Raw genomic sequence first — 24,222 nt, 5'->3', positions numbered from 1 at the left:
GGCCAGGACCTGCTTAAGCAGGGCCAGGGCGAAGAAAAATTTGCATATCATTATAAAATAAGGTTATTTGTCTTTTTAGCAAGAGAATTAAAAGAAAGAGCAGTTGCAATGAAAGTAATTTTCAGACATATGTGTGTGTTTACAAGCAGAGGGAAAATGACAAGTATTCATGTTTTACTTATACTTTATACCAGAGTGTTTCTGTTGCAAAAAAAAAAAAAAAAAAGATAAATAATTAAAAAAAAAAAAAAAACTGTTAATTACCTCTATGCTGCACCATTGCTTTAAATGTGCTTGTATATCCTGGAGCATTCAGTTTCATATAATTATTTCTGATGACTGTGGGTACATTTAAAATGTTTTGTAGATGGATATTTAATTATTCCTCTAACTAAAGCACTTTCATGATATTAGACACCACTTTCCTTCCCCAGTAGATGTAGAAATATTATACATCATTTTTATAACACAATTTGTAGATATTCCTTCACTTTTGTTGTTGTTGTTGTTTGTTTTTGGTTTTGGCAGTGGCTGTTATAAAGTCCTTCTTCCATTTGGCTCTGGCATAGCTTAAAGTTTGAAATAGCTGTTTGTTCCTGACCTCTGTTGTAGTTACTGGTTAATTTGAAGGGTTTACCTTTCTAGGTCACACAAAACAAACAAACAAGAACAAAAGCTGATGACTTCACTCTATTGAGAGAATTTGTTTGGGAATCACTCTTATTAGTAACTTTACAGTTAGAAGCAACTTTTCTATTTATTAGGTAAGAAGTAAAAAATAATATATAGGATCACTGATTCCTAGTCTGGAGGGCAGTCTCAACCAATCTTAACCTAGAGGTCCTCATGCTGAATGAGGAACTACAGATGCTCAAGCTGTATGCCACACAATACAGACTAGATAAAATTGTCCTGTCCTGATGGGGTAAGCGCTCCTTTGAGAGTACTCACTCTTATGAGTTTCTGTTCTTCCACACACCCACAAAAATAAATGGAAAACAATCTTCTAGGGCTAAGACTGCAGAAAAATATAAACTACAATGTGATAGTTAACTCTGACTAAGAACTAAAGGGGACCCAAGGTCTACTGAGGGGAGACAATTAGTAGACCATGTGTAAAACCATGAAAATACAATGTTTAAAGAAAGATTATTGATTATAGAGAAAGAAAACAAGATTTGTGATTATTAGAATGAAAGCTTGAGTTCAGTTCAAACCAGAAAGAACTTACTGAAAATCAAATACCTAACTTTTCTTAAAAATCAATCAATACCTGGTTGGGGTCCTTACAGAAAGGAAATAAATAGCTGAATAGCAAATTCTCTTGGAATTTTACTTGTAATGGTATATAACATTATTACTTTCCCTATTTTTTGTCTCTTTTCTTGGCTATTTAAATATTTTATTATTGAGAAAAAGGATGCTGATACTCTTACTTCCCATATGATGATACCAAGTAATGTAAATTTTGTGTTTCCCAAAATGTCACCTGTGATATAAAAGTAGGATAACTGTAATTTTTACAGAAAGCAGAATCAAACACACCTGAATACCACATTTTTCATATGAGGCATCTTACTAACAATCTTTATTTCACAGAACCTGAAAAGAGTTCTATATAATAATATCATCTATAAAAGTGTTCTATATAATAATATCATCTATATAATAATAATAAGCAATCCCAACCCCTATATAGTATAATAAGCAATCCCAACCAAGACAATAGTTTGGAATATAAATACAAAAGAGAGGATAAGCATGAAAAATGCTTACCAGAAGATGCAAATTTGGAAGGTAGGGCCTACCTACTTAACATTTGCATGAAGATTTTATGAAGTTATCTAATCAAGCACTCTGTTCCAAGGTGTGCTTAACTTAGATTTTTCCCAAAAATATTGTGTATTGTAGTTATAGAAGCAATGAAGAGGTTAGTTAAATCACTACACACTCATGTTCTGCTTGGTAACTTTGTGTGAAACATAGATTGGTTTAAGTGTTGTAGGAGGAATATGCGTAGGTGTAGAATGAACTCTACAGGAAATGCTAGTGGAGAAGTGGGAGGAATGGTAAAGTTTATGTAACCATTTTTTTCAGACATGTTCTAGGTGCACTAAGTCCCATTCTTCATTAAGTTTTCTGGACCAAATTCAACACTAAATTATGCACTTTAGAACCTTATTGAAGTCAACAGGCATATATGGGCTGAAGTCAGCATTAACTATAGCCATCTGTTATTTTGTCATGCCATACTCAATTATTTTTATTTAGCTTATTCAGTCATACAAAATAAAACTGTCAAAGTTGTCAAGAAGTCCAAGAAATGAAAACCCCAAGCTGCTGCTCTGAGATTTTTAATATTTTTTTTCCAATACAGATCCTTGTGCCTTACAAAATGCTGGCTGAAGCACATTTGGTCTTATAGTTTGATTGGACATGATCCAAAGGCTTATAGATAGTTAGTTGAATAAATAAAGAATTCATCACACATTTGCATAGGTCTTCCAGTAGTATATTTGACAGTACAGATGTTAAAAATACATTTTATTAGATAATTGCTTTTAGTATTCATACAATAAAATGTTACAGTTCTTATTACTAAAAGTCACTATGTTAACTAAATGTGAGAATAGCAAATTTCATAGGACCTCAGCCTTTCTAATGTCAGTATGAAAAAAATAGAATTGAGTTATGATGCTCCATCAGTTTTTATGTTCCCATCTGGTAATGAGAACTGTTCCATAATACCCCTTGGCAGCCAAATCAGAGGTGTCATTAGGTCCAACTTAATGTATAAGGGTGCCTGCAGTGACAAGACGTGGGAAAGGCACGAGGGATCTATAAGAATCTATGAGAACAGTCTATTCAAGTGCGAATAGGAGTGTTCAACCTAGAGTATATTGTTATCACTATACAATTCGTAAATAGGGCAGGACCCTTGGAATAGGGTCAATCTGTATAGTTCTTGTTCTGCTTTGTATGCACATAAAGAAGTTAAGTAAATTTCATCAAAACCTTTCCAAAGTTATCTAGTTCCTCTTAAATCCTAGCTTTTGTTTACCATCTTTTTAATCCTGTTAATTACAGTTTGCATATTTCCAAGTAACTCACTTCCAGTTTATTAGTGCTGCTGCCAAAATTGCATTGTTCATGAAATACTCTGTAATATTAACTTTTCATAGTGGTTCTAATGTAAATAAAATTATTGCTATATATTTTTGGAAGAAAGAAAGCATTAATACTTGGCACATCTGTACCTTTTGTGATTTTTTTTTTTTTAGAGATATTTTCAGATATTTGCTGGACTTAATGTCTCTCAAATATATTATGGAAATTCAGGTATTACAGTATGGGATCTTGTGAGAGGTAGATAATTATATATTTTCTAAATGGGAATGCTTGGGAGTTTGTGTTCTTCAAATCACTACTAATAATTAATTAATAAGTGCTTAACACAGCTGTTTCAATCCAGTATGTGTTTTGTTTGTTTGTTTGTTTGTTTGTTTGTTTGTTTGAAATTCTCAAAGCAATTCAAGTTCCTCAGGTCATGTAAGCATACTTTATAAGTCCATTCCTACCTGTAGTATATTCTTTATGTTTTCTCCTGTTTAGGACTGGACTGATAATTAAGTGATGTCTAACAATATTGGAGAAAAAAAGATACTCTGGTATTAGAAATCTGTTAGTATAAAATCATTATATAAACAAATTAATAGCAATACAGAATTTTATCATTACTTTGAATATGTCATTTGCTGATATATGCATAATGTATTTCTTCTTTCCATACCACAGAATGCTTATAAAGTAGATGATCATAATCAAAAAAATGATAAATCTTATATCTTCTGCTTTCATTCAAAGGCACCCTAAAGCACTTTGCAGACTGTTATATATAGGAACAAAAATTAGAAATATAAAATTACACAGAGATCTCATCAATATCTCCTGGTAATAATTACAGGATTTGATCAGATTCATTCATCTCCCATTTGTCTATTAGCTGGAATCTGACACACTCTGAATTCAATCTTTATTCTCTTAAGGGGATTTTCTTTGGTGAGGAAAAACTTCAGAGACTTTCTTCACCCTCTTAATGTGAAAAATCTTTAGATACTGGCGGAAGCATTATCACTTCTTGGAACTGAGTATTCCAGCTGTGATTATTTCCAAATATGTAGTACAAGGACAAGCATTATAATCAGTCTTTGGTTTATAACTTTTTTGACTTTGTCAGCAGTGATTAGTATGTCCAGAGGAACTACAAGTACCTTTGAAAATCATAAAAGAGCCACTTAGTTTCTCAAAGGTATTTGTTTTTTTTTTTTAGTGCACAGCTGGGGTGACAAAAGCTATCATTATCCTTTTTATTTATTTATTTATTTTTTAACAGAAAACAAACTACACAGGTTCTGTTGAAGAAAAAACAAGTAATTTTTCTCTACTCAGTCTAGTACTCTCACCACTCAGTAACAGTTCTTTTGCAGGGGCGAATGTCTTTCCTGCAATGATGAGACAATAAACCAATTTTCAGAAAATACACCTATTCCAGAAAATAGCTGTGGTATTTAGCTTTGTTTTCATGACAACAGTTTTAAAATGACCATACCATTAAGTGCACAAATAACATATTAGAATGAGTAGAAACATGATCAATGAAGAAGAGGATGAAATCATTACTACTTTTTATTTCCTTTAACGGAGGTGACAGTTACTGGCAATAAGAAAAGGACTGCCCTTTGACATCCTTATTTGCAGCAGAAATATTAGCTCTTTCTGTGATAGGAGAATGAAATAAGAAGAATGCCAATACTTTTTACTACACTTTGAATAATTCTTTGTTTTAAATAAAGCATTCTTTGAAAGAGCAGCAATCTGCAGAGAAAGACAGTCTCAGAGGAAGATCTCACAAAATGTAAAGTGATGATGTATATGTATCCTCTATTAGAAGAGAATGTTTCCTATGGATTTCTGTCTTTAACAGAGATGGAAGATTAGGACTTCATACCTGGATTTGTTACCTCTTTGTCTTTCTTATATGAAAAGATTCTTATATGAAAAGGAGATTATATAATCTTCTTTTTCTTATATCTCTGGTCTCCAAATTTATGATAATGAAATATCTTTAATGTGTATTTCAACCTATAGATGAAAAGTGCAACCTAGCACACTCTGCAGTAGAAGCTGTGAGGGTTTCTCTCCATTTTCCTTCCTTTTTAGCAGTCCCTTGTAACAGCCTTGCTGACCTCTGTTCATAGCACCTGGTCTAGCTGTGTCCAAACAGAGTTAATGATCTCTGCAATATAAAAGTTCCAGGAAGAAAGGCAAGTGCTCTGAAGAGGAAGAACATACGGCTAAGGAACACAGACGTACTGTTTGAAAAGCTCTAGTAATTAAATCTTTAATTACTCCCTCATCGCTGAGACACCACTTCCAATTAGCTGTCACTCGAAAATGTGTTTTTTTTAATTGCTTTAGTTGTACTAAAAAAAAAAAAAAAATTCATAACTTCCATATCTTCAGAAGGACCTAGTGAGGATTGTGACTGGAGAATATGCTAATGGAAAACTCTGAATGTTATCTCAGATCTTGAAATCCCTGCAGTGATTCCCAGTTATTAGCAATTTAATGAGTCAGATCATGGAATCATCTAAGTTAGAAATGAAAGACTTCCAGGTTCCTGAACTCTTTACCAGTTACATTCATACTTTACACTTCAGTGTCTTTTCCACATCCTTCATCCTGTGCTGAAGTTGATTACTTCAAATGCTCAATAACATGGCAAGGTACAGATAGAAACAAAGGAAAAAAAAAAAAAAGATGAATTCATTACACTTCCTCTTGCTTTCTTTTTTGTTAAAATGTATAATGCTTTTTTTCCCTGTGTCCCTGTGTGGATACTTTTTATTTTCCATGTGTTTATGTCAAAGAAAGAAAGAAACAAACAAACAAACAAAAACCAAGTAACTGAGACATGAGTCATCTAATTAAATTTGGTTTCTTTTATTTTTTATTTGGAAGAAACAGCCTTCAACATGCCAACTGTATTCAGCTCCTGAAATGATAAAGATTACGTGTTGTATCGGTGTATAGTGATTTGAGCTAGGCATGAAAAAGAAACTGAGTTACTCACTGCAGTTGAGACAAGCAGTTTCTACATGACTATAAATCAATTTTTAGGGATCTTACCAACTGAAATGGAATTTGAGGAATAGCTGCATACTCATGGTTAGATTCACAGATTTAGATTTTGGGACTTAGTCACTTAGCGTTAAAAATAACAGGACAAACATGATAAGCCTTTTCAGACAATTAGCCTTCAATATATCTGTTTTAGATAACATTAGAATATTAAATTTAAAAGAAACACTATTTCCTTGGTATGTAGAGGTCTTATCATTAGGATAGTAACTGTCATCAACTAGAGCAAAGAAGACACCTGAGGAAGTCTTACTTGTGTTCCCATTCACAGCAAAGAAATCAACAGCAAACTGTTACCCAATACTATGGAGCTAGTCAGCCTGGAAAGCAGTAAGACTCAAAGAATTCCAGCTGAATACAGGCCAGGCCATGCCAAAAACTGCTCCTCTGACTGTGTACCTGCTATCCATTCATTTTCAAGTAAACAGACGCATTTATTGGTATATTAGTCAAACGGATGTCACTTGGGAAATATTTTTATAGGATAGTATTTTACTGGTATAATTATTGCATTAGTTTATTGGCAACAATCGTGATGAAGCAAACTATTTTATGTATTTCACAACTGCTTTCTTATAATTCAGGAGAAAAGACACTGGGATGTTGTCATACAAAGAGCACCTACCAGTGAGTCAAGTTGTTGTTGGAGACATTGACCGGCCTGGGTCTGAAGCCAAGATATCTGTAGGTCCTGTACGCTGTCAAGGAGATCGTAAGTTGGCTAATTTTCTTCCACTTAATCACAGGTAGAAAAATAAATAAATAAATAAATAAATAAATAAATTTTAACTTAGTAATATTGTGGATTCCCTATGCAAATTTTGACAAGTGGTTGTCTAGTCAGAGACCTTTTTCTATGGAAGCATGATGTGTTTTGAGAATTTTTATCTATGTAACTGCATGTATAATTATTCAGCTTTGCTTTTAAAATGTGGATATGTGTCTCTTTTTTTTATGGTAAATGTGGTAACTAGACTATTCAACTAAGTTTATGTAGATATAAATAGTGATATAGATTGCATAAGAATATCTTTCAACATCTGTGCTTCTGTTGAGTGCTGCTGTCGATGCCATTAGCATTGGTAGGCATATCACTGTAAACTGTGTTTATGGGGTATAAATAGTAGCATGATGGCAAAACTTCTTGCTGTAAACTATGTTTACAGCTGTATAAAGTTTAACAAGATTGTTATTTAGTGTTAAACATATCAAAGCTAAATATTTATTTGTAAAACAAGTTTTTTTTGGTGGTGGTGGTGGTGGTTTTTTTGTTGTTTGTTTGTTTGTTTTGTTTTTTATAGCAGTCCCTGATTTTCAGGCTAAAGCTGTATGGGAGATAAACATTCTCCAATTTGATCAGCAGGTGATAGAGTAAATCAGTATAAAGGATGAAATTTCTACTTCACATACACAAAAAAAGTGGGTATGCAGTTAGAAGGATTGTATTCTTCTTTTAATCTATTTGAATACTTCAATATATTTGGTATTTCAGAATGTGAAATTTACCACTGAAAGCAAAGCTTAAGGTCATTTGAAACCACACTTTAAGAACTTAACTGTGCAATTGGTACAAGGATTATACTCATCCTCTGTATTTGAAGATTTGAAGTGCATTCTGTTACAAGAGGTGTAGTAAGGAAATATTGTCAGATTTAATTACAGTTACTCATATTTTAATGATCTATAATGGATACAAAATCCATCCTCAGATGTCAATGAAGAGCCCATTTATATAAACCTGTGGGATTGCAGTGATGTAAAAATATTGAAGGAATGGGCACAGTATATGCAAGCTGAACAACACTGCTCTAACCAGCATCCAACATGACTTGATAGGGATAGATTTGGTTTGCCCTCCCTCATCTGCCCTGTTATGGCTACATGCTTGCCATTTGCCCATTTCTAAGTACCTTAAGGCAGTATTATCACCCCCGCTTTAAACTAACGTATTTAATCTTAGCTGAGGACATTTTTGCTCAGAAGAACAATAACAAAAACAGTCTTCTGGCTCCCAGTCCAGTGCCAGAAAACTGTAGGGCATTGCTTATTGAGACACCCGAGTTTGCTTAGCTTCTTTTTTTGTTTGTGGTCTTGAGATGACATAATATCATGAGATGTTTTAGCAACTTTCACATCACCTATATGGTGCTTGTTATTTATGGTGTTTTATTAATCACAGGTCACTATGTTTCCGAACTATATCTGACAAACATTTTCATAATAAAATGAAACTGCAACTGATGAGTAAGGAATAACAAATAGCATCTTTCTTGCACCTTTGTTCCTCATATCCTAAATATGAGTGCTTCTGTAAATATCAGTCTCTGAAATCTGAGCCATTTCTGAATATCCATACATATGAAACCTCATTTGAGAGCACAGTAGCCTTTACTATCTGGGGAACTGAATGGGTGTACTTCTAACACCCTGTCTAACTGAATTTTCTGTTGGAACTTTACAGATATAATATGTAGTTTTAAAGAAATTTTGCCTATGAATAAATTTGAATTTAATTCCATGGCCATGTATTATAGTCAGGAAGCCAGTATAAGTTTTCTCACAGGAGATAATACAAATCACAGTCCGTTGCAGTTAATAAAAGCTTCCATTTTATATTCCCTGTGCACTCTCCTTTATGTTCTGTCTTGACCACATACAGCAGTTGCTGTACCCCAGGCCACTGCTGTCTCACCATAGATTACAACTTATTGGAATATAAGTGTTTTGTCCTAGGGAAAATTTTGAAAATTTCAAAATGTGTCCAAGGGAACAAAGATCCAAAATGTTGAGTTTGTGGAAAGGAATTTTATAAAACAGAATTAATCCATGATTAATTCTGTATGTATTCTGCATGTATACAATGCATGTATTACATGCATCAAAACTGACATTATTAATACTCAAGATCTTGATATTTTTGTCACATCACAAGTTCATTTGCATGCATTTGCCTTTCTTTTTGAGTCAGTTTTCCTTTTGTCTCATTTCTGCCATAGCAAAAACAGAATTTAAGGGGAAGATGTTTTTTACTCATCTCAGATTTAATTTCTTTTCCATCTCCATCTTCAAAGAGGGAAGAAGCAGCTGCATTGACTATGGTTCTCTGTAAGCCAATGTTTCATAAAGTCCAGTAACAGCACTGTTCACTTAGGATCTGCAGTGACAGACAAAAAGGTCTCCTTGACAGATGACAGAAATTCAAGAACTAATCAAAACATGATTCTTATATCAGTGCATTGATTTTGTTTTTGTCTGTATGCATTTGACTGCTCATGTGTGTTGTCTAGGGAAATATACTTTGAGCCCTTATTCATTGATTTTGAGTATTGCTTATCATTACTCCTTTTGTGATTTGATACTTTCTTTCACTTCTAAAAATTGCTTTTGATTTCACTCTTATTTCCTGTTGGAGCATTCTAACAGAGTTGGCTTAATTAATCAGATGGTGGTTTGAACATAGGTGTTTTTGGTGACTGTGGGTTAAAACCACCCTATAGATATCTAGAAAAAGACAGCAACTGCCAGGGTCATTACTCATACACTTTGGCAATGTGTCTTTTGTATTCCTTCAGTAAAATACTTCCAATATACCACATGTTCAGTTTGTTTTCCATGTATATGCCAAGCCCATTTTCATTATATTCCAAACTGACAATAGGTTTCCTAGAACACTAATGAACTAAGCTCACATTGTCCTAAGGGCAGGATATATATTCCATCTAGTTTCAGCTCAGTCTGACATGTAGAAAAAAATTGAAAACTTTTTATTTTTTTTCCCCAGCAATTTTATGAACTTTGTATGACTTTGCAATCAGCTATAATAAGTATGGTAAATACAGGTCAACAGTTGATCCATTTAAGAATTTAACTGTTTGTTTGTTTGTTTGTTTGTTTTTTATTCCCAGTAACTGTAGCTACATTTAATAATCTTAAAAATTTGTCTGCTGAATTTCCTCAGCTATTTACCCCATCATGTATTTATTTATTTGTTGCACTGGACTGTACATAGTGTAATTCAAGTGGGATACAAATATATCCAAATAACACTACAATATTGTTCTCGCTGTATGTCACAGTCATTCTGATTCTACTAGCACATAGGAGAAGTGGGTGTTTTGTTTTGTTTTGTTTTGTTTTGTTTTTGTTGTTTTCTTTTGTGTGTGTGTGTGTGTTTGTGTATTTTTTTTTAATGAAAACAGCCTAAATAACGATAATAATAAAAGCAATTAAGAGTTATTTGAATTTTCAGTTGAATTTCTTGAAGATAAAATGAGTAACTGTGTCCACTCATGATTTGGATAGGGATCATCCAGTTCAGTTAATCAAATTGCTGTGATTATTCTTCATATGTGGTTGCTTTCCTCAGAGATGCAAGAGAAGAGAATGAATCACTAGGTCATCCTTCTAAAACTTTCGGAGTAAACATACATTCTATTAGGTGTTTAATAACTGATTGTTGTTTAATAACCAACGCAAATAACTTCATTTCCTGTGGATAAGTCTATCTCTTTCTGTTTACCTTTAACCCTGTTTTGCTTTGATTATTTATTTGTTTTGATTATTTATTTTAACTTGAATTTGTTTTAGTATTGGTGAGGAAATGTTTTCAACAATACCAAAAAGATTTTCTGGAATTTCTTTATGTGTCTAAGAGAACTCTTTCTTTTCTTACCTCACAGTAAATTTCAGACTATTACTGGTTGTCTCATAAAACTATAGGCTATTTCTGGTACTATGAATAAAACTTAGCCTGCTCTGAAAATAGGAGCTGCAAAACTTCCATTGTTTGCATAAGGCATTTCTCTTTCTCATTAAAATCATTTAAATCTGTAGATTTAAAGGTAGCCATGGGAAAGAGTATTTCCTCCGGTGGTTTCTCTTACACATATTCTCATATCCTTCCTAGGAAGCAAAGTGCTCCAAATGGAGCACTATCATTTGGGATGATAGTCTTGTCATCCCTTTTTACTTGCAACAAAATCTCAGACACACTATAATTACATTCAGAAAGAATTCTCTGATGTCATAAGTCAGAAATATGCAAACTGAATTGATAACACTGTTATGTACATTTTCAGCAAGATAAGATCTACTTTAAATAGTCCTTGGTGGACAGTACCAAAATGAGGAGACCTAATGTCTCTGGAATTGCAAATCAGCTTGGAATTGTCTTGATGTTTTTGGGGGGTTGATAGTATTTGAATTTGTACATCTGGAGTTATTTAAATTCCAACAAATATTTCCTTCTTTTTGATAATCTTAATCTGAGTCAATCATTCTTTGTATAATGGGAGGAATTTTGGACTAGTAAATTAGGAGATAGTCTCTACAGCACTGTAAGGATCACCAAGAGATCTTTCTACATACAAAAATAATTGGTAAAATTCATTATCACTGTGTTCATGCACTGACTATAAATTGTCAATACTTTCACCATAAAACATTGTTTTATGAGGTTTATAATTTGTCCATAAAGCTCTCTTTCAGTAGAAACTTTGCATAAAAGTGTATTCATGGAATAAATACTTGTGACACAATTTATCATAAATCACACTGACTTATGGGTCATATGTGATATTCTCTAATTTGTCCCACTCACTGTCAAGTTTTATTCTGTTATTTGCTTTCTGAGAGCAAACCCTGCCCTTGAGTACTATGCATTTTACAGAGAAGGAAGAAATACAGATCACATAAAATTTAATTATAATCCTTTTTTAGACGTCTTTTTTGTCTACCTGAAGCAGCAGGATGCCTACAAATACTGCAAGACAATAAAGGAAAAGTAGAGTTAATATTATAATATTGGCAAACTGGAAAAAACACGGCCATATACAGTCAGTAATCCCCAAATCACCTAGTCAATAATGCAAGGCAAACAAACAAACAAACAAACAAAACCTTTATGTGAGACTGATCTTGTTAGGATATACATGGTTTGTTTTGAAAGTAGTAGGACTGGCTTTTTCCTGGGCGAACGGGCGGACAAGAGGCAGTCTGCATGCGCAGGATCTGTGGAGAGGGATATTGGAAACACTGGGAAAAATCAGCAGTTGGCTGTTGGCTGTTGAAGAGAGCAGGTCTCTTGTACTGTGAAAACCTGTCGAAACGCCTCGTCACGGAGAATCATGGAGCATTTACTGGAGCAGCGATACGCAATCAAATTTTCTGTAAAACTTGGTAAAACAGGCAAAGAGACTCACGACATGATTAAGGAGGCCTACGGTGATGCTGCCATGGGTAGATTGGGTGTTTTTGACTGGCACAAGCTGTTCCAAGAAGGTAGGGAAAGAGTGGAAGACGATGACCGCTCAGGACGCCCTTTGACCAGCAAGACCAAAGAAACTGTCTCGCGAGTGAAAAATTTACTGAGCCGTGATCGCAGGATGAGTATCAGAATGATTGCTGATGACTTGAGCATTCCTCAAACCCAAGTTTTTAAGATGGTGAAAGAAAACTTAGCCATGAGGAAAGAGGAAAGTGTGCGCAAAGTTTGTGCCGTGAGTGTTGTCAGAGGAGCAAAAGGCCAACCAGAAAGCGATCTGCCAGGATCTTCTTCATCATGTGAATGAGGAGCCCGACTTTTTGGACAATGTAGTGACCAGTGACAAGACGTGGGTGTTTGAATACGACCCGGAGAGTAAGCGGCAGAGCACAGAATGGCACACCCTTGCTTCCCCACGCCCCAAGAAAGCATAAATGAGCAAATCCAAGCAAAAGTCCATGCTCATTTGCTTTTTTAATCAATATGGAGTCATCCACAAAGAGTTTGTACCACCCGGACAAACAGTTCATGCAGTTTTTTACGTGGAAGTCCTCACAAGACTGCAAAAAAATATTGCTCGTATCCACCCAGCCATCGTCAACAATTGGCGGCTGCACCATGACAACACGCCGAACCACACAGCGTTTCGCATAGTGGAGTATCTTGCCCAGCACAAGGTGGCAACGCTTCCTCAGCCCACCTACAGCCCTGACGTGGCCCCGCCAGACTTTTTTCTATTCCCGAGAATAAAATCGATGCTCAAGGGGAAGCATCATGCATCAGTAGAGGCACTTCAAGAGGCCGTGACGAGGGAGCTAAACAGCATTCTGGTCCAAGCGTTCCTGGAGGCGTACGAAAACTGGAAAACTCGTTGGCAGCAGTGTGTAGATGCAGAAGGGTGCTACTTTGAAAAATTCTAATAGTTTGTTCTATTCTCATGAATAATTTTATTTTTTTTTTTAAATAATGATTCCTACTACTTTCAGAACAGATAAAGAGAGAACCTCTTAATGGCAGTCATTGACTTTGATGCAGTTTAATCCCTTCTTTTTTAAACCTTTTCAAGCATTGTCAATATCTAGTAGAGTCTGAGTGTTTGATTAAAAGCAAAACTTACACCACTTTTACCCATGCCTGGTGATGGATGAAAGTATTAGAGATTATGCTGTCATTTAGCATGTATTTTCATTATGAGTAAAATTTACATTGCTGTCCCTAAGGACAGGGGTATGTCCTGAGTATTTATTATTAGTGAATATATATTTGATCCTTTACTGCATACTTTCCTGCCAGTTACTTTTTGTACACTCTCTACTGTCTTTTAGAATGCAAATTATATCTGTTTTATACACATATTGAATTTCGGTACAAGGAATCAATTGCACAATTTACATCTCCACGCTTTCCACAGTTGTCATGAAATTTAAACCAGACAGTGGCAAACACACTTTACCTGGTAGAAGATAGGAGTAGACCTGCCTACTATTAATTAAGTCTCCCATGCATTCAATCATTTGTAAATATGTATGTTGGTATAATCTCCAGAAGGTAGTTTGTTTGAATTTCAAGGCCCTAATAAATTATATTCTCTTTATGTATTTGGTGAAATAATGAGAATATATGGCAGTCAATGCCCATGTTCTATTCTCTAACTGACCATAAAAGAAAAAAATAGTGACACTCCATAGAGGAGGTAGGATCTTTATGTTTTACATGTATAGAATTCAATGCAACTAAGAGCTAATTTTATTCAAATTCACATCATCATTATGATAATGCAGGTTAATTTTATCTTCTTTAATACAAAAAAAAAAAGAAGTATCTGAAGCATTTAATGTAAAGTATTGTCTCTAAATTCCTAGGGAATTTAGGCAAAGACTCATTAGTCTGATAGATGACATACAGTAGCTGTTCATATTAAATTCAAATCCTGTTAAAGTTATGCTTTAATTATAATTTCAAAAATTTTACCTTCTATATGACTGTAATGCATATTAATATCTTACCACTTACCTACAGCAAAATAAGAAAAGAAACTGTGCAGGTACAAAATCTGAAAATGAAATGATGAAACAGTTCCCAAAGTGCAAAGAGATGTGATGAGAAGATGTCAGTAAAGCAGTAAGGAATTAAGAGAACCTTAGATTAAATTGGGGAATGTGAAGTTACTGGAATCCTGTCAATTACATGCATAAACTTATAGTCACCTTTAAATTTCACCTCATAAACCTGAATAATCTCAGAAATCAGGTTTAAAATGGAGAAAAATATCTATGCTCATTTTTAGGTGAAACTTTTTCTCACTTTAATACTTTTGGCCTGTATATTTTTGCAGTACTGACTGACATTTAAAAAGCAGAAAGAGCAGAAAAAGGCAAAAAATGATTGAAGGTGAAGTAGAGCAAGGTCAGACTCTTTCATCACCATGTGTCAGTATGCAAATTCGGTCCCATTTAAACATAGAAAAGTGTGTGGCTGCAGAGAAGAGGATATCCAGCTAAAAAGGATCTCTTCTAACCTCACAGCACAGCATCTAGGTCAAAACAGAAGGCAACTCAGTAACACTAAGAAACACACAAACACCAAATAAACTAATAAAGAAGCTTCGTAAACTGTCACCAATGGTCTCTCTACTAGGGAAGTATGTTACATCTAATTATGTCTTGGGATGGGGAAGGGAAGGGAAGGGAAGGGAAGGGAAGGGAAGGGAAGGGAAGGGAAGGGAAGGGAAGGGAAGGGAAGGGAAGGGAAGGGAAGGGAAGGGAAGGGAAGGGAAGGGAAGGGAAGGGAAGGGAAGGGAAGGGAAGGGAAGGGAAGGGAAGGGAAGGGAAGGGAAGGGAAGGGAAGGGAAGGGAAGGGAAGGGAAGGGAAGGGAAGGGAAAATACTGATCGTTTTAGTAAAGGTTTTAAATTTTCATCAGTTCAGGTGGAATTAAATGGAGTGAAAGAAAAAAAAAATACTTTCTAGAACCATATTTTTCTTCACATTAAAGGAATTCAAAACAGTTCTATCCATTTACTCCTAAGACCTTACAGCAATCTGTACTTGGGAAATCTTAGCTAAACTTTCAGAATCATGAAGCTTTTGGCTTCATAATATTAAGTAGCAAATTCTAACTTTTTTTTTTTTTTTTTTTTTTTTTTTTTTTTTTGTGCCCATATTTCAACTCTCATTTGTGCAGAATCTTCTGCAAAGGTGATTTAATCAAATTAAGAAAAGTAACTTTCTTCAGTAGGACAACCTTCACAGATACAGTTATGGAAAGAGAAGCAATAGTGACTTATGTGTTCAAAATCCATTTCGCCTTTACTTTCATTAATCAATTTCCAACATGCATGCTATATCTGTATGCTATTATTTACCCTTGGTTTCATGAAATCCTGTAGATGGAAACTTTTGCTTTACAATGTAATTAGTTCTGATTTTTAAAAGTGAGGAACTAAAGTCGCTGTAAGACAATTTTTACCCCAAGAACAGAGTTAATGTTTCTACATCCCATTCACTCATATACCATTTATTTTAGTTTTGCTATGACAATTTATTGTTATGAACTTTTATTGTACCTTATTATTTAATATGCAGGCAGGCAGACTTGACCATAGTTGGTAGGATACCTTTCAAGAAAGCCAAGATGCTTCCAAAACATGGTAGATAAGGGATTTTTGCAATAAGTGTGTTAAGTTCCCACCCCAAAAGGAGAGAAACTCACAGAAACATTTGCCATACCAACACTGAATAACATATGAAGTTATCTGAAACTGAATATGTTGTTATCAAGTCCAATGCTGATTGATACTAGGACATCATTTTGACTTTGATTTTCAACACTTTAAAAAAGAATCTTTTTGTCACTGTTTAATTCTATTTCATATAGGAGTGGGAGTGAGGGAGGAACCAGTTGTTCAAAAAAGATGTACAAAAACCAACAACAATAAAACAATTAACACAACAGTAAATCAATTACTCAAAAAGCAGAGAATATTCCACCTTCCAGTCAGAAAAACTATAGGATGATGACACAGAATGAAAGCAACATTTTATGCTATTTTTGAGAATTGCTTTATATCTTTCTCACAATCTAAAGCAAGATATTAAATTCTTAAAGATCATGAAACATAAAATGCTTTGCAAGAATCATAGAATCATAGGTTAACTGAAGTTGGAAGGGACTTCTGAGGTCATCTAGCAAAAATCTCCAGCTCAAAGCATGAATAACTTCTAACCCAGATCAGTTTGTGTAGGGACTTTTCTATTCATTCTATGAAAATTCCTGAGGATATATTTTGTGCAGTCTCTGTGGGCAACATGTTCCGGTGCTTAACTGCTCTAACTGTGAAAATATTTTTCTTATATCCAGTGGGAAATTTCTGTTTTGTAATCTGTGACTGTTAACTCAATTTTTTGATTTGCATCTCTGAGGAGAGATGGGATTATTCTTCTCTGGAACAACCTATCAGGCAGTGAAAGCAGCAATTAGCTCCCTTCCAAGTCTTTCTCAGACTAAGCAAATCCTGTACCCCCAGGCTCTTTTCATACATCACCTGCTTCAGTCTCTTTATGCTTGTTAAATATATTATACCATTGGAATCAAGAAAAGGAATGAACAGTCACATGCTGATTGTTTTTTTGTGAGTAAAGATCTATAAGTCCCACCTTTCCTAGTTCTGGGCAGTAAAGGACAATCTTGATAATGGTGTTGATATCATTGTTGTCAGTGTCATTTAGAGAAAAATATTTTCATCTTTCAAACATACAGTAGTCTAACCTGCACATAAGGTTTCTCCATATGGCAGTTCTCTCTAGCTACTGATAAGCATCAAGTCTTCTGTTTCCCTGTAAGGCCAGAGAGGTGTTAGCAGAGAGGTCAACTACAAATTTATCTTAATTAATGTCCCACCCAACATTCACACAGTAGGTCAAAAAAAAAAAAACAAAAACAAAAACAAAAACTACTCATCTCCCTAAACAACTCTGCAGCAGTCAATGCTATTGATTATGATACTTCTGTCCTGTTGGTAAATGTTGGCAGAATCCCAGAAGATGAATAGTTTGATTAATTCCTGAATTAATACATCCTATGACTAGTGAAGGGATCCATCTCTACTCATTCTGGAGTCATGAATTGCCTTTGTATTGCCCATATTGTCACCACAAGTCACACAGCAATGATACAAATACTTGAAAAATGCAGGTGGTACTTAAATCTGTTAGTACTGTGTTCATCACCACAAATAACAAATTACCATACCCAGGTGGTCTTATGTTTGCACAGCCAATCATATGTGGAGAACAGATAGCCTAAGATAAATACTCTCAAGAGCTTGCAGCCTGTGTGTCCAGTTTCAGACTTGAAATCTCACCTCACCTCACCTCACCTAAACCTCACCTCACCCTGGAAAAATCAATCTATATTTTATGACTATTTGAGATTCTTTGATTATGCTATTGTATGAAAACGATTGTCATAATCAAAAATGTTTATATACATTGAGCTTAATTATTTATACTTTCTCCATCTCATGCTTGAATTACTGCAACATAGAAAACTTGAACATGACACTTAGGAAACTGAAGCTAGTATAAAACAGGTTTATTATATTTATTATATTTATTTTATGTTTATTATATTGCAGATTGGAATAGGAAAAAGGACTACTTGGCTAATCCTTGCACTATGAATTGGCTTATCTCAGAGTCAAGTCTTGGTACTTGTTTTTGGATGCCCTAATAGTCAGGCTCTAGGATGTCTGTCTGAAACTCACACATGATGCCTGTTTAGAGAAGGACAGTGTTTTTTTCAGGGGCACAGACATATTTATTGAAAGAGAGGCCACTGAGACCATCTTGAAGTTGTCTGGAATGAAACATCACTAAAAAATTCCCTAACATCTCTTTCAGATGCAAGAAGTACTTTTGGTCCTTTGTTCTTCAGTCTATATATAGGGAAATAAAAGAATACACTTCACCTGTCTTTCCCATGGGGAAATGGCTGAGAAAAAAATAATAAATAAAATAAAAATAAAATAAAGGCATAGCTGACATATGGTAGTCCTGTAACTAATGTATTCATGAATACAACATGAAAACCTGAGCAGAATAACCACATTAAATTAACAGTATATAGGAATGAGTATTTCCTACGAAAGGTTTTCTGTGATTATGAAATACTAATGTTAGACATGTTTCCTACTGTCTCGTGCTCCTTAACTTCTCCTGCAGCAATTCACTTTCTTTCCAGTACATCTGACCTCTAAATAACAATTCCATAATTCCATTCCATTCAATTCCATAAGAGTTCAAACGAAAGGTAAAAAAACTTATAAGTGTAATGAACGTGGCTTGAAAGAGGGTTTATTCTTGACTCCTTATGCTCAGAGCAATGTGATTCATTCCTGAAGGGAAGAACTATTAAGCAAGAGTTCTTCCTAAACTAAGATTTTGGGGGCAGCTTTCTACAGCCTCTTCTTTTTTTTCTTTTTCTTTTTCTTTTTCTTTTTCTTTTTCTTTTTCTTTTTCTTTTTCTTTTTCTTTTTCTTTTTCTTTTTCTTTTTCTTTTTCTTTTTCTTTTTCTTTTTCTTTTTCTTTTTCTTTTTCTTTTTTTTTTTTTTCTTTTTCTTTTCTTTTTCTTTCTGAATCTGAAAATATATTAAGTGAATGAAGTGAACACTATTGCTGTACTTGTCTCTACAACATCTTAGTGAAAGGGATTTAGGTGATAAAGAGTCAATACAACTGGTATGTAAAGTGTTGTTATGTACCATAGGCCATAAAATGTTTATCCTTATCCTGTCACAAAGCTGAGAGCCATCATAAAATATAAAAGTCAAACTCCTAAGAAGAACAAAAGCAGGAGAAAGGGCCTCAACAGTATCTAAGGTTATTGATATAATGCGAAATCTGTTAAATATAGAAAACCACAAGGTGATCCTAGAATGGCAAAAACAATCTAATCTTGTGGATTATTCCTGTTCCTTCCGATTCCCTACATTTAATTGACCTAACTTTGAATTGGACACATAACCAAACAGCTGAGAGACTAACATGATTCAGAGTACTACAGCACTCATTTGTGTGTCTAGCAATCACAAATTTTTAGTGTTCATAGGAAGGGAAATATCAATGCAAAAATTACCCCTTAATCATCCTCAGTAATGTGGAAACAACAATATATAAATATATTGTTGTTTATAAATATATTGTAAACAGTAACCCAATATCTACTTAACATCACTTTGACATTCTAGCAAACCAGAGACCTGAGGATATAGATAGGAGATGCCTTTCCTTTCTCCATCAATTATCCTACAATCATTTCCATATACTTAACAAAATCCTATCTTGTAAGTCTCCTGTTTGAAAAAGTATTTCAGAGCATCGCTCATTAGTTAGGTAGAAAACAACTTCTAATTTGTAATCAACATGTATTCATATCCAATCTATGCCCTTTTGATCTTGTACGTATACTATTTATTTTTTTTCTTAAAAACATCTTACTTCTTATCCAGTACTTCCAAAATATATTCATGAAGTGCCATCTTGACTCCTCACAACATTTTGTTTATCTAGACAAATATAGCCAAACTATTCTAATTCATTTTTGTAAAATGTTTTCCTTTTGCTAATTATCCTGGTAGACTTTCCAAGTACCAGTTCCATTCTTCAAATCTGATCACAATCATTCATACCAGTCAGGTTACTCAAATATAATTTGCTAAATATAATCGTTTTACTTCTACATGGCCAAAGTTAGAATTTACCTGAAGTCAATCTCAAGCATTTCCATTCCTTTATGATTAGCAGCACAGATACCGCTAGGGATCGGGTTAGTAATCTCCATCCACATAAAAAAATAAATGAGCAAAATCTTAAACCAAGAAAGATCCAAAAGAGATAGAATATTGCATATGTGATTTATCAAGGCATAACAAGAAAGTCTCCTGACAAATACTTTTTGATGCTGAAAGAAAATGGAACATATAAGGATATCAGCCTCTATTTATATCAGTCTTATTCTATGCAACACTGTGCAAGGAGAGAGAAATTACTCCATGATTTTCCACACTTTTTTTTTTCTCTGTAAGTTCAGTATGTAAGAATCACAATTATTCAGAAATAATATTCAGATGTTTTCAGAGTCCACCTATAAAATTTATTTTTCTGGGATCCAGAGATTCTGAATTCTGCTGTCTGTATTAAATATGCAAGGTAAGAAGAATGATTTGACTAGACCTTTCCCTTGAAATCTTTAGAGAAATGATGGCTTATGCTGTAGATTTCTTTTTCTGCCTCATGCCTTGTCCCCTCTATCCTAGTTTTAGCCACTCTCTTGAAGAGAGTTAGGCAAGTACACATCATCACTTATCACAGAAAGCAAGCCTGGGGCTCTCCACATCTCTTCCCTTTTATTTACATATGAAGAGTCAGTAGTTCATAGTGGCTGAGCTATGATCAAGGATTTTCCTGAAATTAAATTCATTAGTAAAACAAGAAACATTCCAGACATGCACTGCACAGCTTGAAGTACTCAGCTGAGGAACTAATTAAAGACAAATAGCTGAGTGGGTAATGAATAAACACACATTGTGGGTAGAAATAGCACAATAGGACAAACACGCATACTCCCTGCAATATTTGATGGGAAATTAAATTATCACATATACTGAAATAAATTGAACAGTGAGAGCTCTCATAGAGCTTTTAGGCATAGACCATCCTTGGGGGTTAGCAACAGGCAATGGGATTAGAAAGTTGAGACCCTGCAATGCTGCCTTCTCCAGCCTTCAGGCACTGCCCTGACACAAAGGTCTGCACTGCACACAGCTCTCACACAGCCCACAAGTTCCTCTTGTGGGGTCAAATCCTTCCAATTCCTCCCCAACTTCTCTAAACATCAGCATGTTCATCCCTGTAAAAGAGAGGGTTTAAATTACATTTTCCTTATGCAGCTCCTTCCCTTACCTATCACCCTTCTGTGCCTCCTCCCAAGTGATATTTCCCCTAGTAACACACACTGGAGCAACAGGCCTTCCAGGAAGTACCCAGTTAGGGTAACCAAATAGGCAATAGGAAAAGTCTAGTAGCATCAGAGACATTTAACTTCTCAGTTTGAAAGGCATCAGATTGTTTCTGCAAGGAGCAGATGCAAATAGCGGTGCTTCCTGTAGCTTTTAAAAGGTTTAATGTTATCTTTTTCTATCACGTTTGTAGACTACTATATGCTGCATGCCAGCCATTTCCAGAGGCTGCTTTTTGCACAGCAGTCTGTAAATGAACAGAGAAAACACTGTTCATGACATGAAGGCGGCCAGAAGAGATATGAGCTTTGAAAATATAAAGAGCTCCTAGGGGAATTCAAATAGCCATTAGTTCATGAAAAACATCATTAAGCTCAAGTTAAGATTTCTAATACTTATCACCAAACCGAAAGTTGAATTCACAGTTTTAAAAATCCCAAGCACTAGGAAGTCTGATGTAATTTATGAGATTGCTTTAGAGAGAACCCAAGTGACTGAAAATAAGATGAAGAAGATTTAGTTCACAAAAGGGTTATCAGTTGTAGCCCTCCCTGCACACAGAGCCATAGGACTGCTTCTAATACTATGCATGAAAGTTTTCTAGTGTGACCACATTCCTGGTCATACTAGTGCTGAATCCTTAGACATAATTTTGTAATATATCCTAAAGGAGGCACTGAGGTTTGTTGCTCTGCCCCCATAGCAGGTCCAGACATAAAATTTATGGTTTCTTTATGAAAGAAATCACTCCACCCATTAAAAAAAAAAAAAAAAAAAAAAGAAAAAAAAAAAAGATTATTTTTGCTAGTATGTTTATGGAAACCAACATCACAGCCAAGACGTCTTGCACCACAGCCTGCTTCCCCTCCCTCTTTGCTTGCATCCCACTTGATTTTCTCTTCATCCTGACCACATCACTTTCTAGTCTGGTCACAGTCATGCAAAAAGAAAGGGGTTTAATGCCTGCTCACTAACACTGTGTGCCAAAGAAATCACGGATAATCAAATCCAGCAAGTTCTGCCTTATTTCACAAATAATTTACTTCAGCATAATTATTAATGATATAGGATGCAATTCAATATGATAATAATTCTTACCATCTTAGATATAGGTGGTACAGATTACTGAATATTTCTATTACATTCAACTATGTATCAGGGCATGGGGATGGCTTGTATAGAAAATACAGTTTGCATACTGACAGATGATATCAGGGAGCAGGCAAGTGAGTTGTAATGTATAGCCTACCTAAGTCTATATTTCTGTACTCTGAGGTATTTAGAATTTTACTTTTCTTTGGAGTGTTAGGTCTCCTGTGGAAGTTTCAAGAGGAAGAGAGGAAGGGGGATCCAGGGATTATCTAGGATCCTGGTGTAGGTTAAGCTGAGCTAAACTAGCAATTTGGAGACGTTAGATTTTGCTTGGTTCCATAAAATGGAGGAAGAATTTCATGTAAAGGGTAGTATAAATAAGTTGACAATTGAACATGTTTGATTGCTTTTGTTTGCGTGTGTTTCTTTTATTTGTGTCGTCTAATAATTTTGTACAGCATGTCATGTGAAAACATAGCTCTAATGATTCTATGATGCCTGTAAAAAAAGTACTATCTTACTCCTTATGCCTATGCATTTATTAAAGATAGGTATGCATAGCCCCATTATTCAGCATTAAACTGATTTATTATACTAATCTGGATAGAGTCAAATAGAAGTTGTTTTAGACTACTCTAAATAGGTTTACTGGGTATAAAGCTAGAACTGATATTGTTGTCTTTCCAATAGCCTTACCTTTTAATATGTATTGATTGAAGTATTTTGTGGTTTTAACCCTGTGGTTATACTGCTTCCTGATGTTGCATCTACAATTTATGGAAAAGACATGCTCTGACTGTCGTGGTTTAACCCAGCTGGCAGCTAAACACCACACAGCCGTTCGCTCACCCTCCCCCCTCCCTCTCTGGGATGGGGGAGAGAAATGGAAAGTGAAGCCCATGAGTTGAGATAAAGACAGTTTAATAAGACAGGAAAATAATAATAACAATAATAACAATAATAACAATAATAACAATAATAACAATAATAACAATAATAATAATAATAATAATAATAATAACAATGATGATAATAGTACTACTAATAATAATGTGTACAAACAAGTGATGCACAATGCAATTGCTCACCACCCCACTGACCGATGCCCAGCCTAACCCCGAGCAGTCTGGCCCCCTCCCCTGGCTAGCCAACCCTATATATTGTTTAGCATGACGTCAGATGGTATGGAATACCCCTTTGGCTAGTTTGGGTCACCTTTCCTAGGTCTGTCCCCTTCCCGGCTCTTGCTGCGCCCCCAGCCTGTCCGTTGGCAGGACAGAGCAAGAAGCTGAGATGTCCTTGGCTTAGTATAAGCACTGCTCTGCAACAATTAAAACATCGGGGTATTATCAACACTCTTCTCATCCTAAGCCAAAACATAGCATTCTACCAGCTACTAGGAAGAAAATTAACTCTGTTCTAACTGAAACACTGACAAAACTGGTTGACCTACAGATACCATTTAAACCCTAACATCTTTTTAAAATAAGTGCATTTTGAATTACTCCTATTAATGCTATTTTAAGTCTTCTACTACTCCAGTAACAGTTTAAAAAAAATCTTTTGTCATAAAGGTTGCAGTATCACAGAATGATTTAGGTTGGGAGGGACCTCTGGAGGTCATTTTACTCAAGCACAGCCACTTGGAGCAG

The 24,222-nt window shown here is 34.9% G+C and overlaps 2 protein-coding genes across 2 annotated transcripts in view; both read left to right on the top strand.

Annotated features, from left to right (window-relative positions):
* The window catches only part of CNTNAP2 (contactin associated protein 2), a 1,125,334-nt gene that overhangs the window by 942,283 nt on the left and 158,829 nt on the right, over positions 1-24,222 (top strand). The window contains exon 15 of the mRNA XM_068674838.1: positions 6,786-6,913. Within this exon, the coding sequence (XP_068530939.1) occupies positions 6,786-6,913 (128 nt within the window). The remainder of the gene's footprint in view (positions 1-6,785; positions 6,914-24,222) is intronic.
* On the top strand, positions 11,928-13,407 carry LOC137852766 (protein GVQW3-like). The gene has a single exon (XM_068674839.1). It carries the CDS (start codon positions 12,327-12,329, stop codon positions 12,768-12,770), a length of 444 nt encoding a protein of 147 aa, XP_068530940.1. The 5' UTR covers positions 11,928-12,326; the 3' UTR covers positions 12,771-13,407.

The sequence above is a fragment of the Anas acuta genome, chromosome 2 (assembly GCF_963932015.1).
Source record: "Anas acuta chromosome 2, bAnaAcu1.1, whole genome shotgun sequence".
NCBI lineage: Eukaryota > Metazoa > Chordata > Aves > Anseriformes > Anatidae > Anas > Anas acuta.
This window is presented reverse-complemented; position numbering and strand designations above follow the sequence as displayed.

Excerpts from the sequence above, each read along its gene's own strand:
- LOC137852766 (XM_068674839.1), top strand. The coding sequence starts at position 12,327 with ATGGAGCATTTACTGGAGCAGCGATACGCAATCAAATTTTCTGTAAAA.